Here is a 24658-nt window from a genome sequence, read left to right as displayed (position 1 = left end):
CATAAGACTAGAGAGAATGGTTTCAAGTTGTACAAGGTAAAATTCAGATTGAATTGTAAGAAAAATTTCTTCTTACAAAGAACAGTGATGCATTGGAAGAGGCTGCCCAGGTAGGTGGTTGACTCTCCTGTTCCTGGAGGTGTTCAGGAACACCTGAACATGTGTTCATATAGCTGTGGCACTGGGGGACATTGGTTTAATGAGCAATAGCAGCCCAATCATCCACCAACCACTAAAATGAATTCAATGGTCTCTTCCAACTTTAATTCTATGATTTCATAATTGCTTATTATTTTGTAGAGAGCATGGCCAGAACAGCGTTTCTAATTACAATTCCATGGTAGTCCTTGTAGCCCCTTGAGGAGTACTTTGTCACATCCTTCCCACCTGGCTCACAACAGCGCTAGACAATTTGCATTCCAAGGATGCTTAGCTAAAATAAATAAATAAATAAATAATTTAGGTCCCAAAGTCATCACACAAGGGAAATTTAAAGCCCCATATTGTACTGTAAATTTTATGCACCTGCAGTATTACTAATCAGCACTAATGCGCTATGAAGAAGATTCTTAGAGAGTGACCCGTAGCTCTTAAAAACTTGGAAGAAAAGGCCTAAACTCCTCTGTCAGTTCTGTCTTTGAACTGGTAACTGTATGGTGTGAAACATAGCAGGAAATGATGAATTTGATTTTATTTCCAACACCTGACCTTACCCCACTTGAAAGTGGTAGACGCATCTACCAAAGCTTGCAATCAAATCAAGTATCCATGCAATTTGGTGTAATTCTCAAACCAGGTGACTCGTGCTTCAGTTTCCTTAAGGAGTCATACCACACACCAGCCTGCGTATTATGAGAACTATTGAAGCTGTACATGAAATACAAGGGCACGGGGAAATAAAGAAACCACAAAGATAATTGTTGTTTTTTTTTAGAAATATATTTTGTAAGAAAACAATATTAACATTAAAAAGAAATGTTTATTACACAGTATAAAATAATTGCTTGAATTCAAATCCATTAGTTATAAAAAAGAAGTCTGAGGATTTGTATGAAGCCTCGTTTCTCATAGATTTGAGCCTTTTGCCTTCTGCGATTCCTACTGCCTTGAAGAGTAAGTAGGCCTTCCCCACATCATCCTAAGAGTACCCAAACACTCCTGAAGCCTCTCTCATCCCCTCCTCACCAACTGGTGCTCCTTGCCTAGACATACCCTAAATATCACCGGGAGTATTTGCAACTCAACCCCCATGTTCCCCAAACCCACCCTCAGATTCCTACCACCTACCATTTTCAGCCAAGCAACTATACAAGAAACAACACGTGTAGCGGCTAGCTAGAAGTTTCCCCATATTAAATTGTTGGCTAATATGAGCAGTGGCCAGCCACTGACAAATTATGTAAAACGGCTGAGTTGTTCTCAGCTGTCAGTTCTCACAAAAATCCCATAAGATTACCTCTTAACACTGCCGTTCATCTGCCAAACGTGGCAGAAAGGCACAGAGTCTCAAAAGCTACAAGGGGAGAAAAGGACAGGCAACGCAATGATGTAAGCTTCACTTTTTCAGGAAACTAAGCTAAAAAACAAAATTTCATTACAGAATTTATACTTTGCAGAATTCATCGTAGGAAAACTTGCCTGCTTATATATTAAATACCCCCAATATATTTCTGTGTTTGTTTGGTTTTTCTTAATGCCATGCCAGCTTCGTAATGTTAATTATCCTTAAGGTTAGAAAGGCACCCAGTGACCAGCATTCTGGTGTGACTACTCATGACTTTGGTGTGAAATTCCCTCCTCTCCTCCTAGTAATACTGACAACAGAAATCTATTAAGTTAAAAAAAGAACAAAGATATATTACATTTGCTAATTGCAAACAACCTCTTTTAGCTGCAATTTTTCCCATTGGGATTAAAAAGTGCACTAGTTTAACATGTCTGTACATTAAAAAACAGTATAAAACATTAAATATACAAACAGCAAGAGAATTTAAATATCTTGTATCAAATACTATAGGACAATATAATTTACATTTTTTTTTCTTTACAAGAAACATTACACCTAAAATATAACTTTAGATATTACAGAATATAAAAATACATACTTTGTGTCTAAAAAAAAAATGTCTTTGCAGGTTCTGGCACAATGTAATACTTTAAAGGCATACTGTATTTTGGCAATCTGTATTTGCAATTAGCTGTGCAACAATAAGAATGACCTGTAATTAACCTTTTAGAACTGCAAGGCCAGATGATCTTCCTCCTTCCTGGAATAGCCCTTTTAGTCAGATAAAAACTTAATTTGGACTGTTTAGGTGTTGTACAACTCATTTCTGCCGGGGCTTGAAGTCTCCAACCTTAATCCAGCAAAGCAAGAACCTGCTTAACTAAACATGTGAAAAACCACATCAAATGCAAGGGAATTAGTCATACGTTCACAATCTTTGCTGTCTCATGGTCAGAAGGCTCAGCCCCAAGCAAATCTGAGCACCGAACGCAATCTGGAAGCCAGTTTCTGCCCTGCCCTGTTTGTGCCAAAACTAGCAAGAGTAGCACAGATTATAAAGTCCGGTCAGGATGTGGAAACAAATCCAGTAATATTAAAAGCCCTGCTTTCAATTAAACCAATGTAAAAATCTTAATGACTCTTCCGAAGCCAATAGAGACACATGGAGTAAAATCAGCATAAGACTGAGTCAGGAGAGCTATACAATTATACCCTTGATTTATGGAACTGTTTAGAGAATCAGCACAGGGCAAAAATGTGTCTAAATTTAGAGATATATGTTTTATACAGATGCAACTTGGATGCAAAAGATTTTCAGCTCTGTCTTCAAGTCACGTCTGGACCACAACCCCCCCCCCCCCTCCCATAATTTCAGCACACTAGAAGATTCAGTCTAAATCCCTTACTTTAAATGCCCCAAAATAAGTTGCTTCTTGTGATGAATCCAGTAACAATGGGTTTGACACCTGGATACTTATCATATCGCCAGTTTTTAATTTTAAAAACCCTCCTATGTTTACAGAATAAAAATGAAATTCTGAATTCCCTGACCAGTATTTGGTGCTTCCTCCCTTCATCAACACTTCAGAGCGCCTTATTTTAAGGTTTGTCTTAGTCATATACACCATCAGCTGAAGCCCTCTTTTAGTCAGGTTTCCTGAAGTTTCATGATGTCTAAAACAAATGTTGGCATAAAGGTAGTAAAATCCATCTTGATTAACAATTAGTTTCCCATCGCTGAATGTCATGTTTGATAAGTTTGCCTGGCCTTTGTCATGATGCCAGGATGTAAGGTTCACTTTGCGAGTTCCTGAAGAAAAGGGAGGGGAAAAAAAACATATATTATTTATAAACATTTCACAAATCTCAGCATCTAAAAAACAAACCTCAATCATTACTTTTTAAATTAATAGCAACTACTGTTATATAAGCTACAGTAAAGTTTAAAGCTTCTGAATATGAGTCAATTCGTGATAAAACCCCATAAGGAAATTCCTTTTCTCATCATGTGCTGCCATTTGCTATTTGTAACTGTCTGCTCTCCCACAGAACATCAGCTGGAATATCGTGCAAGACATTTGCTTGGCCAGTAGTTTGATTACATTCAGCAGTCACACAAGCTCTGTACAGTAGCCATATATCTTTATAGCAAGGGGGTTGGAACTAGATGATCTCAAAAGTCCCTTCCAAGCCAAACCATTCTATGATTCTGTGATCTTTAGTATTCATTTGTTGGCTGTAGTTTAGATAACTCTTTAAAGTATGTATGACAAACATTTCAATGCAAAAACAATGTTTGGATTTAATCTGATTTGAAGAATATACCCAAAAAGAAAAAGCTCTAAAATCTCTTCTATTGTGCCCCCACAGAACAATCTTTGTACAAATATTTATATAGTTGGGCAATTACAGCTATCCAGGATGTTCACTTAGTTTTATTTGGTTTCATATCTAGCGGTAGGTCTTGGGATGACAGCTTCAGGAAGAAAAGCTTTGTTCTAGATAGCCTGCCTTTTGTTGCCCAAGGAGGTTGTGGATGCTCCATCCCTGGAGGCATTCAAGGCCAGGCTGGATGTGGCTCTGGGCAGCCTGGTCTGGTGGTTGGCAACCCCGCACATAGCAGGGGGGCTGAAACTGGATGATCATTATGGTCCTTTTCAACCCAGGCCATTCTATCATTTTATGATGATTCCATCTAGAAACAATGAGCTGATATTCCACATTTGGAGAACAATCCCCTTCAAATTATCTTAAGCTGGAGATCCACAAATTGGGAAAGAAGATAACCACTGTATTTTCTCCCTCCCTCTCTGAAGAGCATCGCACACATGAGAATCAAAGTATACACATGGTAGTTACCATTTGATTACCATAAACCATTAACAGAGCACATCTAAACAAGCACTACTGAACTCCTACATATATAACTCTTTCCTGTTCTGCCTCCACAATGAGAGGCTGGTCAACAACTCCCTTACCTATTCAAGTGACTGAATGCTTTGTAAAGAGGGTGAAAGAGGAGCTGAGACACTATAAATGTTTAGGTTTGTCAGCTCTGGACTGTAACTGAAAACCTACTTCATATATTCAGGTAAAAACTTCCAGGAACTCCGGTCTAAATGGCAACTCCTGGTTGCTGTCCTCAAGTAGCCACACTAGTAAGAGGCTTCAAGTATGTCAAGTCTCTCTCTAATTTCATTAAGATCCTACTGTGCTAAAAGATGCCTTGATAGGAGGGATTCAGTAAGAGTATTTGAGTTTTCCTTTCAAACCTCATCACTTTCGACTATTTAGTTTCAATGTCACAGTGTTAAGCGGCAACCTGCAACACCAGTCTAGGCAGCATGGCTACTACAGGATACACATGCAGAGGTTTCATACTGCTCTAATGAGGAACACCTCCCATAGCATATACCTCACATCTCCTTGCACCTTGTCATTTCCAGTACCATCCCATTAGCAACCACTTCAGCTCTCATAAAAAACCAACAAATGGAACAGGCAACAGGAGGTGTAGAAGATCTAGTCAAAACCAATGTCCCTATAGAGGAACATCAGCACTATCCTGACACTTCTTGGGATGCATCATGGAATGGAAGAGCCACTACAACCTACCACTTATTCACAAGACATGTAATGCACAGCACTGCAGATAGAAGTTGGACAACTTGTTCTTCTAACCACTACCAACTTCCAAACAGAAACCATTTCTGTTTAACCCACAGCAGCAGACCTGCATAGGCACCAGAGAACTATAAATCTCTGGCTCCTAGAGCATCTACCTGCCTGATATGAATATTCAGTACTCTATCTCCTCCTCCATACCAAACCAAAACGATCTAATCCCCACATAAGTTTCCAAGCCCAGTTGGTGCCATCCAAACATGTACCCAGGCATGCCCAGAGAACTGCCAGTGCTCACAAGCATCCTGGGAAACAGTCTCAGGTATGTTTGATTAGAGACATTTCCTGGATTTGTTTGTGCATAAGTGAGAGAGGGTAAGTAGGGACAGGGGAATTTGAGAGCTACAGTCTCCTCTAATTGCCAAGGACAAGTGACTTTTGCATGTGAACAGAATACTTTAATGGCAGTCCAGAATAAAAACAAAAAGCAACAGCCTTCCAGCATTCCTCCACAAAACTTTGTGCAAAGCACAGGCTTTAATAGCAAGACATAAATAGCTGCTCCCCTATGGCTCCAGTGTAGCCAAATAGAAATTAACCAAGCAAAATCATACAGAGATAAGCCTTATTCTGTGCAGTACCTCTAAAAAAAAAATCTGGAAACAATTGACCAAATCTCTTATCCTGGAATTATTCAACTGCAAGACAAAGTGGCACCAAAGCACATCTCAGAACTACTGATAGCTGAAGAAGTTGTGTAGGACTTCTTTTACACAGTGTTGAGTCTATCAGAAATACTGCCCCACGAAACTTGGGCTATCCTGAAAAAGAGGAGGATAGGTAAGAAATTAAGGCCTCCATTACTGGAAAAGGACAGAAGAACATCAGAGATCTGAGCAGGAATGCATATATATATATATAACAAAGCAGAAAGGCCGATAACCTCTTTAGTTGCCAGACTCGAAAACTAAGTACAAATTCTAAAGTCATCCTCAGGGAAAATGAGCATGACCTGCTGAAAGGGGAAGATGGAAAATAGGTGCCATAGTCATTTGTATTTGTGATGCTGAAAGCAACTATGGGTGAAATTTGTTCATACTCTGTTGCTGAGAGCAATAACATATCATTCATCCATGGTAAGGTGGGAGAGGCAGACCAAGAGAGACCTTAAGTACAGATGCAATTAGACCTGTTTCGAAGAGGAGATTACCCTAGATGACCTCTAGAAGCCTCTTTCAAACTAGATTATAATGCTATGACTACATTAACCAAGGTAGATGGATGTTTTGCAACAATTTAAAGCTTTAAGAGGCTCACCAGTGACACAGCACAATTTTTAAGCAGGCTCTCAGGGCTTCAGGGAGTAACACATACAAATCTGAAGACACCAAAACAAATACCCCAAAGCGCAGGCAGAGAAGAAAACTGGAACATACAAGTGCCAAGTCAGCTGTGACTGAAACTCTAATATATAATAATCCATGTCATGGGACAGTCAGAAGTGCTTTAATACAATATCTTTTCAGACAAAATTTATAATGGAGCCATGAAAAAAATAACATAAGGCAAGTTACATTGACAGAAAAGGAAGAAGTCAGAGATGATGACTAAGGTAGCCATCCAGACAACATAACAAGCATTAAAAAAGATTATTTTCAGTCTTTCTGGTAACTCAAAACAAATCTAGACAGTGTCTTAGATGTTAGCAGGCATGAACTCAGACTAACATAACTGAGTTCCAGTAGAATTAATTAGAAAAATTAGATGATGATGGGAGGGTAACAAAGGAAAGAAACCCAGTTTTTATTACTCCTTTGCACTTCAGTAGCATTCAGGTATAAATAAAGCCAGAGGAAAGGGCCAAAGTAATGTATACTCTGAAAAACCTCTTCTGGAGGCAAACAGTAGCAAAGCCAAACCTGTAGCTGTAAATAGCTCAAAATACTACAGTGTTTCCTTAGACATTTAAAGGTACCAATTCACATCCCGAATGATATTTTTAACACTAACATCTATTTACATTTGTGCTCTTCTCCTTTAAACTATGACTAATTTCTGTAATCGATTTATAAACCAAAACTCACTGCTGTCATTTAAAACTTAGGTAAGGTTTAAAGTAAGCTCTTGTAAAAAGCAACCAGCAAGCATCTAGCTTTAGCTTAAGGCAACAAACCTAAAAAATACACAAAGCAAACAAAACCACTATGGCTTCTGCAGTCAAATGATGGCTAGGACACCAAGATCTAAGAAGGGTTATTTCTGTTCCCTTCCCTGCCATTCTCCAACAGCAAAAATCCATTTGGGGTTTTTAATTATTGTGAATCAGGTGAATGGAACACATTCAGTGCCTATTTAAGGTGGGTGTTCACTTTGCAAACTACTCAACCCTGTCTGATGGTTACAAAACTGATTCATACTGGAAGTGAAAATGCTGAAAACAAATCTGCTAAGACTCGTAGATGGCATAAAATAATTTAGAAGACATGTAGGGCAAGGAAACATGGGAAGAAGATAGAAATTTCCAGTCAGAGAAAACAGGGATTTGCAGTCAAAGAAAAACTCCTCTTCCAACAAAAGGACACATAACCCATGTGGCCAGATATGGAAGCAACGAGCTCAACTCATTGCATTGGTAAGGGGTTGATTTGCTCAAAGGAAAAACAAAGTTTTACTTCTGGCATTATATTTCTAAGAGCTCCTATAATCTGTGCTGGGGGTGGGAAAAAAAAAGAGCAATGCTTCCCCTGCCATCATCTACAGACATGCTAATTCATTCCCTAGAAGTTAATGCAGTGATGCACATAAGTAAAAGTAACATCTTAGACTCTCTGTTTATTAAGCTCGAGATTCAGACAGTGACAATGCACTTGGAGGGAGAAAGAATCCTGTCCTTCCAGGCAAAAAGCTAATTTCTTCAGTGCAGAAGTGTTTTGTCCCTAGAACAGACTTCTGAAAACCTCAGGTTTCAGGCCTCAACAGAGCCATCCCCTTTGGTTTGGTTGCATAAAGGAGTAAAGCAATACACTTAACAACAAGGGACTGAATGCATTTATGGTAGCATTAGAAGTATTCACTTCAAACTTACCAGTTGGAATGTTCTTATCGTCAATTATGAGATGGGCAAAAGGTTGCTTCTCTGGCTTATTTCTCCTGTACAGTTCCAATCCTATTGCCTCCATTGCAGCTGGAATAAAAAGATTTCCATTACCTCAGAAAAAAATTAAGTTTAGAGTTAAGATCTTATTTCTTCATAAACCAGCACCTACCTTTTTCTGGTCTTGGTGGCTCTTTTCCCAGAATACGCTGAACTTCCTAGAATGAGAAAAACACATTGCTTTGATGTTGTCTTTTCTCCTCTAATACACTGCAGTTTATACAATTAGAACACAGTATCATAAGAATGCTGGCTTGCAATATCACCACACCATTTATTGGAAGAGTGATTAGAGGATTTACATTTACAACTATTTCCACTTATTGAACTTGAAATGTTTCACTAAGTATAATGCAACAATGATTGCTAAGAGCATATCCCATAAAACCACGGCACTTATGAATTGACTTAATTACTTGCAGTCGAAAGGTAATGAAAGAGGCAGTTCTGCATCAGGACTAGTATGTAATCACATAGCTGAGAAAAGCAAAGCACAGCATTTCATTGATGAGGCAAATGAAACCTCCAGCCCTTATGCTTGACCACTAACAGGAGAAGTTTTAAGACTACTAGGTTTCGCAGCCAAGCCTCACTCACAACAAAGTATACAGAAACTGAAGAATTAAGCATTTTCCACATTTGGACTGGGCCAAATGGACTGAGTGCCAGAGTCTGGAAGTGCATGCTCTCCAAAACTGCAGATTAATTTTAACATGAATGAACTCCATGCAATCCAAAACCAAGAACAGCACAAATAACAGATATCAGGCACCACGGAAAGCCTTGCTTTCAACAATCCACTCCTGCTTTTTCTCCTTGAGAAAAGTCACAGACAGGAAAATAAAATCCAAGCAACATGATTTTGTTAGAAGCTTTGTATTGTTAGGTTTACTCTTCAGCTGACTTGCCCTATTTTGTTTCCTACAGAATAAGGGTAATATTCCCCTTGCTATTAAGACTACCTCATACCATGCAACCATAATGAAGATGCTTAGTAGAAGGAAACATTTCACTGCAGACAAAAAAAATAAATCCTATTTTTACCACTGAAACCTGTGTGGTCCTGTGTGCTTTGTCTCCTGTATTGTTGGTTATATATATATAACCAACAATATATATATATAACCAACCATATATATATATATATATGGTGTTGAATTAGGCTTTGTCTCCTGTATTGTTGGTTGCCTAATTCAACACCATATATATATATATATATATACATACACACACATATATATATATATACACCTCAGATTTGACCAGTTCAGCAATGTTCCAAGTATTCTCTATTACTGTACTGCTTCAGAATTTGAAGCCTTGCTTTGAAAACACCTGAAGTTCTGCTTTTATGTAACTTTGAAGTCACCATAATATCAGTAACAGCTTTGCTCTGCATTTTCATGTACTCTCACTTTCTCCTTTCAGTAGGTGTCTAAATGTTAAACCAAAATGAAAAGCCACAGCAGCATGGAAGTTGTAGTATGACTATCAAAGCTTACTACCTCAGCAGAGATGTACTGATTTTGTAGATCTGAATCATTAAAAATGCTTTTTGCCATAGATACGAGAAGAAAAGCAGAAGAATCGCAACTTCAGAAGCAGCAGAACCCACATCCATCTCCCCCCCGCTTAGATTCACTTCCCCTCTCTGAACTTCTTACTGAAACATCAATTCTAGCAGCATGAAAATAAAACTCAATTCTAGGAGCTGTGCACCAACATCACGCTCTAACCACACCTGATCTCTAACTTCTAATGAAGTAGTAATAAGAAAAATCACAAGTACTAGGTACTAAGGTGATAAAAATCATAGAATCAAAGAACGCTCAGGATCTTAAAGATTATTCGGTTCAAACCCTGTGCCATGAACAGGATGGCCACCCAGTAGATTAGGCTACCCACACCCCCATCCAACATGGCCTTGCAATGCTTCCGGAGATGGGGCATCCATAGCCTGTCCAGGCAACCTGTTCCAGTGCCTCACCATTCTCTGAGTATGGAATTTCTATCCATCATGATTTTCCCATCCTTTAAAGCCACTCTTCCCAATGGGTCTGTCTTGGCACTGGTGCTCTCAGACATTATAGCTCTATAAATGCCCCCCCAGAATTTTCCCCAGAAAGGGAAGACTTCCTTATTTTTTTCCTTTCTCAATGGAAATGAACACAAATTGCACCAGAAGAGGTTTAGGCTAGACATAAGGAAGAACTTTTTCTCTCAGAGAGCAGTCAGACACTGGAATGGCTTGCACAGGGAGGTGGTGGAGTCTCCATCCCTGGCAGTGTATCAGAGGTATCTATCAGGATGAGAAGCTATGAGACATGGGTTAATGACTTGTGGTAGCAACAGTGAGGGGAGGACAGTTGAACTAGATGATCTTGTAGGTCCTTTCCAACCTTGTGATTCTGGTTACATCTATGTTCTGAGATCTAGCAGCCTGACTTAGCATATCTTCCACGCAGAAAGGCCACAGTTCTCACAATATGTAGTACGAGCTTTTTTTGTAACTAGTGATGGTTCTTTTAATCTGCAATATCATTACTTGGTGAAGAGAACAGCTACCTAGGAAGATCCAACTCCACTGTCTTCCTCATCCTGATGGCCTTCAATCTATCTATCTATCTATCACTCTCCTGCTACTTAGGAGCAACTCTGTCACCAAGCTACAGACTGGACTTGACAGGAATACTCTCATCTACTCCTCTTGAAGCTAGGCTACTATGCAATGAAAGATGCAAGCATCATCTTGAAATACAGGAAGTTCCATATGAACAAGAAAGAAAACTTTAATTTGAGAGTGACAATACTAGAACAAACTGCCCACAGACATCTTAACACAGACCAGGCTGCCCAGAGCTATTAGAAATCCATCTGGATGCTTTCCTCTTCAACCTACTCTAGTGACTATGCATTAGCAGGGAAGTTGGACTAGATAATCTCCTGAGGACCCTTCCAAACCCTATAAGTCTGTGATCATGGCAATAAAAGGGGAGATAAGAATGAGCCCAACACTAATACACCTAAGAAGAACCTGAGTCTGGCTGATGCTGAAGGAACCTTTTGTGTGCCTGTCAGTGGATTACCATTAGTTAGCCTATGACCAGAAAACAAAAGTCCTCCATCAACAGAATTCTCCAAACCCTGCACCAATGTCAAGCTCTTCACATGATTCTGAACAGCCCCACTGAATTTTGTAATTCTTTCTTTCCTGTTACCTGGAAGTCTAGAAAGAAACTGGGAGAAATACATGAACACATTATTAAAGAACAAGGATGAAGCTGTGGGTTTCCTCATGAAGAATATGTACTTCAAAATTGTTCTTGACTTTAAAAAAAGAACTTCATTTGTTTTTATGGTTCCAAGATGCTGGTACACAACCTGCCATAGAAGAGCTAAATCTGTACTTACTTTTCTGATCCTGAAAGATGTAAGGACTATGCTACCTGGATAACTACAGATGCCCTCTTAATGGACACCTAGATGTCTTTAAGTACCTCATGCTTTCTCACAATGCACACTACCATTAAGAAAGCAGAAACAGTTCAGATCTTATAACTAAGACATAACTAAAAGAGCATGAGAACTCTTGACAAAATATTACTGGTGGTTCTCTTAAGAGTTTGAACCACACAGCAAAGTGTGCTACCAAGCTGTTATTTTTAGAACAACTGTTTGCGAACAAAAATAAAATCATACTACACATCATCTTCCACTTGTACATCTTTGCATCATTTGCTCACTGCCTACCATGTCAACTCTGCTGGTCTGCTTCCCATATTTCAACCTCTTTCATACAATCACTGTTCAACAACACACAAGCAATTAGTAAAATAAAAAGTACTTATTCCTCACTTCAAAAAAAAAAAAAATAATAATAATAAGGCCATTGGGAAGCTGCAAAACTTCCAAATTTTGAAAGCTAAAACCATGCTTTAAGAGTCTGAAGAGTCTGGAACTGCTCTTTCTCCTTGCAAGGCAGGATGCAGGTTTTAACCCTTAGGTAACTATCAGACCTATTACCACACCAGCATCTCAGGTCTTCAAAACAAGTCCTATCCTTAGTTACATCCAAGGTTGGACCAGACTACATTAGAACAACACTTGTGAATGGTTTTTCCTCCTCTTTGATTATACACTATCTCATTACCTACTTTGAGTAGCTATAAGTAGCCTTGTGAGACCAACCACAAGAGACCATTAACACATTGACAAATTAAGGAAGTTGTGACTAAGGCTGAGGCTCCTGCCTAGGTTTATGTTTCTTTTTTTCTACTCTCAGTGTTTCAAGTCCAGTTAACATCAAGAAGTAGTACCTTGTCAGAAACCCAGCAGAAGAAAGCTAGTCAGAAAGGAAGTGAAATAGAAAGTACATATTCTTCAGAAGATTGAAATTAGAACTGCAGTGTCTATTCAAATGAGCACTCTACTGCCTGCAGAAAAAAAAAAAAAAGCACATAAGGTTGTAGTATGGAAATCAAAATTTGACAACTTAAAAGTCACCCATAAAATCTTCAGTTTGTCCCTAACCACATGCACTTAAAATGTCTGCTAAAAAATATATAACTCTTTTTAAGTTCTGCCCTGGAGGTCTACCAACAAAGTACTTCTTTGCCATGTAGAGGACTAGTTTATGCCTGAAGTCCCCAAGAAGCTGGAAGCTGGGAATACAGCCAAAAAAAGACACTCATGAACTGACCCAAGATATGTTTGTAGCCCTTTCTACTTCAGACACATAATAGACTTCATAAGAAATGTGGTTAGTGCATCTGAGTTGCCAAAGGTTTTTAGGGTTATACAAAAAAAAAAAAAAAACAAAAAAAAAAAAAACAAAAAAAAAACTGAAAGGCTAGGAAAGCATATTATTTGTCTGCTCTTGAAAGTTTATATGCAATAATATTGCATGTGCGTTTTCTACTGAGTAAGCTGCTCCCTAAAAGGCATTTTGGTTCTGGAATATGTTTTTTTCTTTCTCCAGGAGACTTGTTTCTAGATCTTGCAGCACTACTACACTGTATTTGTAACAGTACTGGCAACATCAATCTCTACTTTAGATTTAAACGCTCATCTACAGGTGTATAAAGAAAACAGATGAGAATCAGTGTAGTTGGCTAAAAGCTGTAGCCAGACTATAAAATTCAGCCAAAAAAAAGTTGTCTGTTTTCATTTCCTGAACAGTTTGAATTGCAAAAGTCAAACAATTAAAAAAAGCTATTTTTGAAGTGCTCCACTTCAGTCACCTAATATATTGCCAATGCAAATAAGGATATTTATTCTTAAAACACAGGTTAGATTCTCTTTTAGGATAGTGAACTAAGTAGAGAAAATAGGAAGCAACTTTCCAGTCACACAGACTACATTCTCACACAATGAACTAGCCATATTGGAGATGACATTCAGCTACACCTCTGATTTTTATTATAGCAAAACCAATGAAAGGCATAGCTTACAGAACACTATCAAGGATAATTCTACTTTAATGTTTCTTTCATTTCTGAAATTAAGATGTAGAAGATGCAAATGAAACCTCAGCCACACATTTGCCCATCTTTACTTTTCTGTCATCGATGTGTGGATGACAAAACATCCAGAACACTGACCCAGCTACTTAATACACCCTGTTGCATTCAAGAATTCCAGTCCGATTACTTTGGCAGAGGAAACCTTATTGTTCTCAAGCTAATGGTCATTGACCAAAAAAATTTATCCTACTCACTACTTATCTTGGCCACTGACATTGCAGCGTTTAACCTCTATGCTGGAAGGCAAGATATGCAGCCTCCACTGAAGTAAATGCCTTTGTTGAGTAACCAGCAGCAAATGCCCAGAACACAGAGCTTCCCATTCACTTACAGTAACAACCTCCTTACTGCCAAGGGAACTGCTTGAAAGAGCACTCTGATATCAGTGCACTAAAAACACAGAAGTAGGGGTAAAGTCTGAGTCTAAAAAAATGCTGGAAGAATGAACAAATCCTATTGAGCCAATCCATCACTTCTGAGTTTTTAAAGAAGGCATCAAGCACCCATCTTTCTTTCAAAGCTTTGTTCTGAAAAAGATCTGTCACTCTGGATACTCTATTAAAAGGAAGCATCAGCACAATTAAAGTAGTGTATAGTTAACTGAAGTACAAGTCACCCCATAAAGTATACATCAGATCAGATCAAATCTAACAGAGTACCCTTTAAGAAAAAGCTGACAGTCATACACAGATGTGTAGAAGTAATTGATCAGGTAAGCCAGGAATTATAGCACAACTTCAGCTTATTAAATAGCCTATAATAGCCTTACTGCAGTAAGAGGTGACTGGGTCAGCTCTCCTAGGTTTCTTCATTAATGCAAATTTCCTTTTATTACTTAAGTTTGGGAAACACACTGTCATTCTCCCCTGCTGGGCAGAAACTACCTAGTTTTCATAGTATGGCAAAGGAGCTCTTCTATCACAGTGGGAATGGTCTGCACACAACAGATGACTGTGCAAGTGAGCAAAAAGAAAAAACAAAAGAAAGGATCTATTCTTCATTCTTAGTAGTCAAAACTACTGCACTATAACAAGTGCAAATGAGAACAAATACTGTCCTTTCCATCTTCCAGACAATATTTTGCTTGCAAATGTTCTTGGCTTGAAGAATCCTCTTAGGAAGAGTCAGGAAGAACAGGCTGGGGGAAAAAAAAGTGGAACTGCCCTTCATAACGACAACCACTCAGACCACCCCAAAAGTCAGAATGGCCAATCAACTGCGATTAGTTTTTCAGTGTGTATTCAAGACTTCCCATAGCAAAACTAAAACCTGTTTGAATTGGTTAACCAGCAGCAGGTTTGTAAGCAAACACATAAGAATCTCACAGACAACATCAGATATCACTCAAAACAGTCGAGAACTTACCTCTATATGCAGACCCTGGACAGCGTGCTAGATTTCACAAGAGTACAGAATAAAGGAAAACACTATCTGGCCACTTACCTTCTGCACAGCTCTTTGGAGAGCCTGCTTCATCCTTCTGCATGATTCTGGCATTAACTTCACCTCTTGATTTTCAAAGGGCGAGTCTTGCAGGTCTATACTTTCTTGTGATCTGAAAAGCATTCTGACACAGTGTGCATCTTCTTTTGAAATCCTACTGGGGTCCATCTGAAACAAAAATACAAGCACAGCCACAGTTTAAACAGTCTGTTTGTCAGGCAATAAGAACGTTTAAGTCAGGCAGGATTTTCAAGCATCTAAAATTCTGGCAATTAGCCATGTTTATAATCTAAAGCTTCATTCTAACAAATGAAAAGAGAAAATGTTTCCCATACAAAGGTTTACTTCATCCAACAGGCTTGTAAGATAGAACAAATTACCTTTTGGAGCCACTTAGCTCATCAGCTTTGATTGGATACCTGACTTCTCAAAGGTTAAAGAATAGTCCTACCTTCAGAATAAAAACCAACAATCCTAAATTCCATGTTTATACCACTCAATACAATATCAACATTACTATAGTAGGCAATATACACAGCCATCCTCCCTGTCAATAGTAGTCTGTAAGATGACGCACAGATGTCAAGAGCAGCAGCCTATTAAATGTATGTACAATATCTAACTCATCCATTTCAACAGGAGAAACAGAAGTACAGAAAGCAGCTACCAAACACCACTTTGCAGACAAGATGTATTACAAAACACCTCTTTATTGGACAAAGTTTAGTAAATTTTAAGTATCTCCAAGATATTTTAGCAGTTGACTTCTTTAACTGAATCAAATATACATTTAAACTGTAAGCTTAATGCTCCTGAGTTTCATCAGCTAGATGACTGAGAAGAATATTCCAAGGATCAAGACTGTGCCTTGGCAGAGTTCAACTGAACAAACTTTAAGCCATTCCATCCTTTCTCTCCCTTTCCACATACCTTACACTTAAGAGATACGAAGGGATAGATAGACTAAGACTTTCAGTAATTGATCTTGGCATATATTCTGCTTTTACCTCAGAAGGGTTTGTACACTCCAAACTTGCTCTGAGGTCTTTAACTATATCTGCCAGTCTATAAGAATATATAAAATCATAGAATGGCCTGGGTTGAAAAGAACCACAATGATCACGTACTTCCAATCCCCCTGCTATGTGCAGAGTTGCCAACCACCAGACCAGGCTGCCCAGAGCCACATCCAGCCTGGCCTTGAATGCCTCCAAGGATGGGGCATCCACAACCTCCTTGGGCAACCTGTTCCAGTGCATCACCACCCTCTGTGTGAAAAACTTCCTCCTAATATCTAACCTAAACCTCCCCATCTTAGTATAAAAACCATTCCCCCTTCTCCTATCACTATCAATATATACTTCTGCTGTTTTCCCTAACATACACACAAAGCACTAATTTACAGCTAAGAATTGCAATATTGCAAATACTCATGATGAGGGAATATTACTTATTAAGGATGACATCAAACCAGTGTCACCTTCCTTTAGCACAGCACCGAACACAGCAAAGCATCAAAAGGAACTTTAGCAGAACATAGAACAGCCAGAATGAATCAGATTTGTTCTATCAGTTGTTCACATGAACAGGAATTGAATTGCCTAAGTCCTCCCCCCCAAAAAAAACCCAAACTGACTTAAAACCTTAAGTTAGGATTACAAAGGTGAACTTGAGTCTACAGCAGGCAGCAATCTATCCAACAGGCACATGCCGTGGAGAAACATTTGTTGCACAGACGGCAACATTCAGAGCAAATTGCCTTCTCCCATCACCATCCACTCACTGAATGCTCTGCTTGCCCATTCACTTAAATCAGTGCCAGCCTCTACGAGATGGTTTAGCTGCCTCACTTATCCCTGCAGATTTGGAAACGAACAGGTCAGAAATGGTTCCCCTGAAGATCAGCAGATGCCACAGCTTTGAGTACAGCGGTTGAGATGAGTTACACAATAGCCTGGAGGGAGTACCTTCTTCCTGACACAGCTGAATTTGAAAGAAAATCTGTTTATAGCTATTGCAACTCTACTGAGCACTAACAACTAAGAAGCCAGCTGGCGCAGCTCCGTTAGCTGTTTAAGTAGATCTAAAAGAGTATTTCTGGGCCCTCACCTTCTTCACCATGAAATCCTGCTTCTGGCTCTCAATCTTCTCTTTAAACCAGTACCAGGGATGATTTCCTGCTGATCTAGTTTCCTGAAGGATGAGCACCCAGAAGCCGCTTCCTGCAAGTGTCAGACAAGCATCAGAGCCAATAGAAGCGCAGGCATGAAGGAGCAGGTAAGCAGTATGAGCTTCAACAACCGTACAAGTGCAACCTACAACTATCTCTCCCCGTAGGTTCCACAAGTATCCAGAAGCTGAGAGATTCAACAGCAAATGAAGCAGGGAGAGGGGAAAAACAGCAGCACACAGTGACCACCATCAGCTGTTAAAAGTCAGGCAGTCAATACAGAATGATCTGGGGTGGACAGTAACATTGAAAGGTGCAGGCCCTTGTTTGAAGCACAATCAACTTGTAACTTAGGGCAGGTTGCTTGAAGCCTTGTCTAGGTGAAGCTTTGTGGCATCTCCCCATTCTATGCTCCTCCTGCATTGAGGCACCCAAATAAGAGCCATTATCCAAGTTATATCCTCCCCTATTGCTACTATCAAAGACCTGAGGGAATTAGTGTCTTAAACACGATGTTGATATTTAAGTCTTCTCCATTCCACACACACCACTGGACAGCAGATAAGAAAGCCATAATAGGGAACTGCCACTTACATCAGTAATACTACCCGTGAGAAACTATTACACCACTTTCTGGATTCATTTAAACACATGTTTTGAAAAGCTGACAGGAAAACAAGGTTTTAAAGCAGAGATCATGAAAGATCATTGGTCATAAGGGCACGAGCATCCAGCATGATTAATTGCACATAGCACCAACATCCAGCTATCACCCATCAGTTATTAATTAAACATGCCTCGCAGTGCTCCAGGACAACAGCAGCAGCTTGCACGGATACACTTATTCAGATCATAGCTTATCTGCTGAAGGCTTAAGACAGGAAAACATCTCTGCACCTCCAGTTACAAGACTGAAGGTTTAATGGAAACACTGATAACTTCAGCATCCTAAATTGAAGCTGTGTAACCCATCCTGATGAATCACAAGCCTCCAGAGATTTTGTGCCTGATAAGGCAGAGCTCTGATGGTGGAACTAGCTAATCTACCTGGAAGTCCTTAACCATTTTCAAGGAATACTCAAGTCTTCACAACTTAACCATGGAAATTAGCTTGCTATTCTGAACAGATACTCTCAGCAAGCCTGCCACTGAACTGTCACAGATGTAAACAGCAACGCTGAGCACCAAGAATGATGGTGATGGTCCAAAAAGTCAAAATGCAATACTGGAATGGTCTATAGAGAGCAGCTTGCTAGTTCACAAGGCACAGGAGAGTAGCCCTTGAACAAAGACCTTCTGCACAGCAACCTGAAGATGTCAAGCATGGAAGCTTCAAGACACCATCAACAGTATTGGAGAAAGCTTTATGACACATTAAGGAAGTTAAATATCCTAGGTATATAACCCTCTTTAAAGAGAACATCTATTACTTTGTTCATGTTTGTATACCTATCTATTATGTCTGACCTTACATTGAGATCTCATCATTCAATACCCTCAGATATGAAAATTTTTCAGGATCTCTAGTCATTTTAGTTGCACCTCTAAACTCCTTTCAAGCCAATTAGGGCAGTCAAAATAAGCTCCAATACTGTGGCCAAGACCAGAGGAATTTACAGATTTAAGAGCCAATTTTATAACAATAAAAAGTCCAATTTTATTTTAACAGACAAAACAATCCAGCCAACCTAATAAGTAAAATACTGCCTTTTTTTTCCCCCCAACAGTACCACATTCTGTACTTTCTCCTTAAAGTAAGCAGTTTATACCATCCTTGTTTTCAAAACTTAAACCAACTTCCAGTTTAATCATATCAGTTTACACTTCATTATTTTTCTTAACTACCAAGAAAAAGGTTCTTCCAGGCTTCCAGAAAGTGCTGCTGACCTCTAGCAAGTGGTTTGCTGTTAGTCACTGCCAATGGATTTGAGATGAAGCTCTCTGAAAGGAGACCATTTAAAAACACTGCAGCAGAAGTCAGGATACCACAGATGTAAGAAATGGTAATAAAAATCCGTCTTCCAGATCCCCATTTATCTAAATGTGAATGGTGCAGCAGAACGCTTAACATTTATACAGGCTATTTACTCAAATGGAGCAAAATAAATAAGCTTGGCATACCAGGTTAAACTACAAGAGCTTGACACCCAACCTCCAAATCTAGTTTTGAGCGCTTCCGGCTTTGTTCCAGTACCCACTGGTTCAGTCAGCATTAAACCCAGTTCATATCATTTTATGCCCTAAGTACATTAAGGAAATAGATCAGAATGAAAGATGTAAAAGAGCTTCTGAAGACTATACGTTGTCACCTAGCAATGAAACTAAAACACTCAGCAACTCCAACATTGTGCAGTGCCCATCATCTCCAGCTGTTTGGACCACCTAACTAAACTCTGACTGCATCCTCATTGACCATGAGCAAATATTACTCACAAAGTGTAATGAAAAATGAATACCAGGAGCAACACATTTTGTTAGCATTTAATTCCCTGGGTTCAGAACTTCACACAAGATGCTCCAAAAAGAAAAGCCTTTGCCTTTTTACAGTTCAGAATGTCACTGCTGGGATATTGGTAGCATTCAACTCCCAGCTTTTCCTTTTTTAAGCAAAGACATCAGTTCCTTGTCTCATTCACATTGTGCTACGTTATTTCTTGGCCACAAACATGTTTACTCATGAAAATCTGGTGTCAGCCTTAGTTTTGTGTCTTGTGAAATTCCAAATGCTCAAGCCACAACATAAACAAAACTAAGGAAAAACCAAAACCTCAATTATCGTCTCAGCTCATATTGTGTCATGATCCAGCCCAAATGATTTTATGCAAATGAAAATAAAGAAGCGTATGGTAAAATTGAGTCAGAGTTTACTCAGCCTCTTAGAGTTTTATATAAAACAGTCACATTTGATTGTATAAATTCTCACTATGAACCTAAAACATCAAATCTTGCTAATTCACATTTGGTTAGCCCACCAACGAATTCCCATCTTATAAAGCACCACTGCTACTATTAACTTCTCGTTATTTTTTTAATCAAAATACACCACAGTACTTAGTTCTGTTATTAAAGCGGTATGAATTTAGATAATTAAATTTAAGAGCAAATAGATTAACACAATTAAATTTGACAGCACATTTCCCAAAACAAAGCAGACAGATAGTGCCCCATATAAATAAAACCACTGGCAAAGCAGTTAGGATTTAATTTCTCCAAGATCTTCTGGATTTTTTCCACCCATCTGTGTTATTACAGAGTAAGAAATCGAACAAACAAGGATTACCATATCTTCTTATTGTGAATTGCCGACTTCAAAAGCACACTTATTAGTCTATTTTTCAGTGGCGGCAAAGACATTTCTTTACTATTAGAAAGTTTGCAGGCAAGTCTACATCTAACTACATCACATCCTTCAGTCTGCTGAGAACTTCACATGTTCAAAGGACTCCATCCAACAGCATTACTCTAAGTTTACAGGAACCAGAAACTGGGAAGAAGCTGCCAAAAGCAGAATTACACCAGACTATGTAAATTATAAGATAAAGGAAGCAAAACGAGAATAGTTGTTACGGTATGAAAATTCTTTTTACACTTTGTTGGGCACGTGTGAAGCACTGACATTGACCTATCAGAAAGAGTCCAGAATAAGGGGAGGGAAGAGAGGAGGAGTAGGAATACAGGGATTTTAAAAGTGCATTTGTATTAATTATACTGATTGCAATAGCTCTCTAATGCATCAGTGTGCAGCCATGCATTTCTATGAGCCATGTTTTGACAAAGATCTCTCCAGAAGTTCACGCAGACATGGAGTGAAAAGCACTTTGCCATGAATTGAAGTAGGCATTAATTCATGACACTGTCAGGCAAACAAGTAGCTGCAAGCTACTTTACTGTGAGTCTCATGAATTAAATGTCTCTCTTCTGAAGTGTATGGGATACGATCGATTAAGTAGTGTACCACTGCTCCAAGAGCACAGAGCTTTTGTCAAAGCAGCAAATCAAGCCATCGCAGGTAACAATATATGAATTGGACCGCATAATAAATGACCAGTATGGTCACTGCCTATTTGACTGCTGTTCATCTGTTTAAGTGCATACACGCTTGTGCAACAGCTATTTTCAGAGTGCACTTTGTTAAGAAATCCAGCCTTGCCTTTGCCACATCAAGATCAAGCACATCTACCTAGAAAGTCAACCGGAAGAAACAGGTTTCCACTCCCACTGACTTCAAACAGAAAGCACAAACAACACCAGCAATACTTCTACGAAGGCCACCAGACCTGTGTTAGCAGAACAAGTGAACAACTGATAAGAAGCCAAGCAGGCAGCTACAACCTGGCCCTGAGAGGCAAACTCCCTGCAGCCCCACACTTCCTTTGGGGAGGCCAAGTAGCACAGTGCAAGGGGATGCAGGCAGCCAGCCCAGCTGTTTCCAAGAAGTGGGCTCCTTTTCTCTCCAAAACCCAAACCACTCAGCAGCTCTCCACCCTGCAGCAGCATCACCCTGTGTCTTCTAAAAGGTCACCAAGCTCTGAGACAGACCTGCAGCCTGGCTGAGCTCACCTAAAAGCACACAGGAGATCCCACTCTAAGGTGCCTCAGCCCAGGCTGAGAGCCACACCATCCCAGATGCTGAGTTCCTCTGTTTGCCTTCCACCTCCAAGAAGCTTCTTATGCTGGTGAATCTCGTATGACAGCCAAAGACCTCAGGAAAGCTCCAACCAAAAACTGATCATCAACAACCAAAGCCCCCCCCAGTGCTGGAGAGAAAGCCTTCACAACCAAAGCCCCCCAGTGCTGGAGAGGAAGCCTTCACAACCAAAGCCCCCCAGTGCTGGAGAGGAAGCCTTCACAACCAAAGCCCNAAGCCTTCACAACCAAAGCCCCCCAGTGCTGGAGAGGAAGCCTTCACAACCAAAGCCCCCCAGTGCTGGAGAGGAAGCCTTCACAACCAAAGCCCATGTGGGGCTCTGAGGATCCCTCACACCTGGCCACACAACTCAGTGTCAGTCATACAGCTCCAGTCACCAGGTCAACACACAACCTGACCACCTCTCTAACCTGGGCCAACTCCAGGCGCTGCTTACCTGAGCTCGGAAATAGAGGAAAAGGGCGACGCTGCAGACCACCTGCCCGAGCCCCAGCAGGACGAGGGCGGCCAGGAGGGATCGTGAGGCGGTCGGTGGGTGAGGATGTGCCGGTAGCGGCGGTGCTGGAGGCGGCGGCGGGGCGCTTTCGTGGGCGGCACCGCTGCCCACCTCCTCGGAGCCGCGCAAGTACTTGGTGTAGTCTCGGCTGGCGCGCCGCATGGCGCCGGGAGCACTCCGCTGGGTCGGCTCCACACACGGCTCCACGGAGCACCCCGACCTCGGCAAACAACCCCACAGCCTCGGCCGGGAAGCTCTTATAAACTGGGCGGCCAATCAGCCCCAGGCGGTGCGACCCGCCCTCCTCCCGCCGCCACCACCCTTCCTCACCGCCCCCTTCCCTCCCCGAGATCGCCTTGTACCCGCCCCGAAGCTGGACCCCGGCCTCCTGCGTGTCATCTGGCGACTGTGTCTCTCTGATGGCCAGTTTGCCCAGTTTAGTGTGTAGGGTGAAGAGCTGTCAGCATCTACAGTGTCTTGTGTTCAGTTTTGGGCCCCTCATTATAAGAAAGATATTGAGGTCCTGGAATGTGTCCAGAGAAGGGCAGTGAAACTGGTGAGGGGTCTGAAGCACAAGTCTTATGAGGAGCGGGGATTGTTCAGTCTGGAGAAGAGGAGGCTCAGGGGAGATCTCATTGCACTCTTCAACTTCCTGAAGGGAGGTTGTGATGAGGAGGGGTTTGGCCTCTTCTCCCAGGCAACAAACAAGACCCAAGGAAATGAACACAAGTTGTATCAGATGAGGTTTAGACTGGACATAAGAAGGAACTTATTCTCTCAAAGAGTGGTCAGGTGCTGGAATGGCTGCCCAGGGAGGTGGTGAAGTTGCCATCCCTGGCAGTGTTCAAGAGGCATCAGGATGAGAAGCTACGACATATGGGTTAATTGCTTGTGGTAGCAACAGTGATGGGAGGACAGTTGGACTAGATATTCTTGTAGGTCCTTTCCAACCTTGTGATTCTTAACTTACCCTCCAGCCAGTCCAGGTTAATATGGAAGCAAACTGTGTTGGCTTGCTCTGTCCAAAGCAGGCAAGGAAGTCCTGATTTTCCCCTAAATCCTCATAGAGGCGCTTGTTGTAAAGGGACTGCAGATATACAAGAGCTGCTCCAAAAGTTACTGCATTATGATGGCCCCCAATGTCAAATGTTGGTAGTGTGGAAGTAGAGGTTAAACCTTCCAACCAATATTCCATTACATTTTGTTGCAGTGTGACAGATGGCAGCGGAGAGGGACACTGACAAAATGATGTCTGACGTGGAAGTGCAGATGAAGCAAAGGTGTGACACTGTATTCCTCCACGAAGAAGAAATGGCACCCACTGACATTCATGAACGTTTGCTGAGTGCTTATGTAGACATAAGAGCAAGTGATTTGAAGTACACTGTGGTATGTATACAGGCATTGGTGAACATGGAAGAGTAACACAGATACATGTAAGTCATTTGTACTGTTAAAAAGAAAAAAAGAAAAAAAAAACAGTTTATTTTTTAGCTCTTGCTACATGGCAGAATATCCTGTTTGGGGCTCCATGTTAAGAAACTGAGAAACTTCACCTCCTGAAGTGGCTGACGGAAGCAGACATGATTACATGCTCCAAGAAATAAAAGAAAACTGTCTGAAATATACTAAACCACCAAGCAAAAAATTACTATCAAAATAAGCTGACATCACTTAACGCTGTGTTAAATATTGCAGTAACAATTACTTCACCAACGATGAGGCACATCTGAGAAATGATGGTGACAGCACCTGTTTCCCAACATCACCCCCCAGGAAGTCATGGAGCAATAGCCCAACCTTGAGTGGCCTCCGCTATCTCTTCCATCTCTTCTTTCCAAATGCTTACACTTCTGCTCAGAAACACTGCTAACATTGTGGTCTGTAGGACCACATGAGAAGATGTTCCTCTATGTGTGTCTCAAAGAACTTTCCTGAAAACATATGGGAGATAACATAGCTACCATCCCCTGCAAAACGATCTTTAAAATAATGTACAAATTATACTCATCTAGACAGCCCATACCGGATGAATGTTGTCTTGGTCTATATTAACATTTCTTAATGAGAGAAATAACAGTGATATATATATAC

General features: G+C 40.4%; 1 protein-coding gene across 3 annotated transcripts; it reads right to left on the bottom strand.

Annotated features, from left to right (window-relative positions):
* Positions 1-933: 933 nt before the first annotated feature.
* TNFSF11 (TNF superfamily member 11) lies at positions 934-22801 on the bottom strand. 3 transcript variants are annotated; one of them, XM_015851735.2, is made up of 6 exons: positions 21698-22252; positions 17360-17607; positions 15251-15418; positions 8398-8443; positions 8217-8315; positions 934-3317 (listed from the first exon to the last, which is right to left on the bottom strand). In XM_015851735.2, exons 1-6 carry the CDS (start codon positions 21915-21917, stop codon positions 2896-2898), a joined length of 1203 nt encoding a protein of 400 aa, XP_015707221.1. In that variant the 5' UTR covers positions 21918-22252; the 3' UTR covers positions 934-2895. The 3 variants fall into 3 exon arrangements, with proteins under 3 accessions (XP_015707221.1, XP_015707222.1, XP_032297978.1); XM_032442087.1 differs by lacking the exon at positions 21698-22252 and adding an exon at positions 22505-22801 and having other exon boundaries at positions 2896-3317; positions 17360-17472; XM_015851736.2 differs by lacking the exons at positions 17360-17607; positions 21698-22252 and adding an exon at positions 22505-22726 and having other exon boundaries at positions 937-3317.
* Positions 22802-24658: the final 1857 nt, after the last annotated feature.

Source organism: Coturnix japonica, chromosome 1 (assembly GCF_001577835.2).
Source record: "Coturnix japonica isolate 7356 chromosome 1, Coturnix japonica 2.1, whole genome shotgun sequence".
NCBI lineage: Eukaryota > Metazoa > Chordata > Aves > Galliformes > Phasianidae > Coturnix > Coturnix japonica.
Note: the sequence above shows the minus strand (reverse complement) of the source record. Positions and strands in the feature narration are given on the sequence as shown.

Excerpts from the sequence above, each read along its gene's own strand:
- TNFSF11 (XM_015851735.2), bottom strand. The coding sequence starts at position 21,917 with ATGCTGCTGCAGGGTGGAGAGCTGCTGAGTGGTTTGGGTTTTGGAGAG. Across the intron at positions 15,419-17,359 it reads AGGATTTCATGGTGAAGAAG|ATGGACCCCAGTAGGATTTC; the intron begins GTGAGGGCCCAG and ends TTTTTGTTTCAG. Across the intron at positions 8,444-15,250 it reads TCCAAAGAGCTGTGCAGAAG|GAAGTTCAGCGTATTCTGGG; the intron begins GTAAGTGGCCAG and ends TTCTCATTCTAG.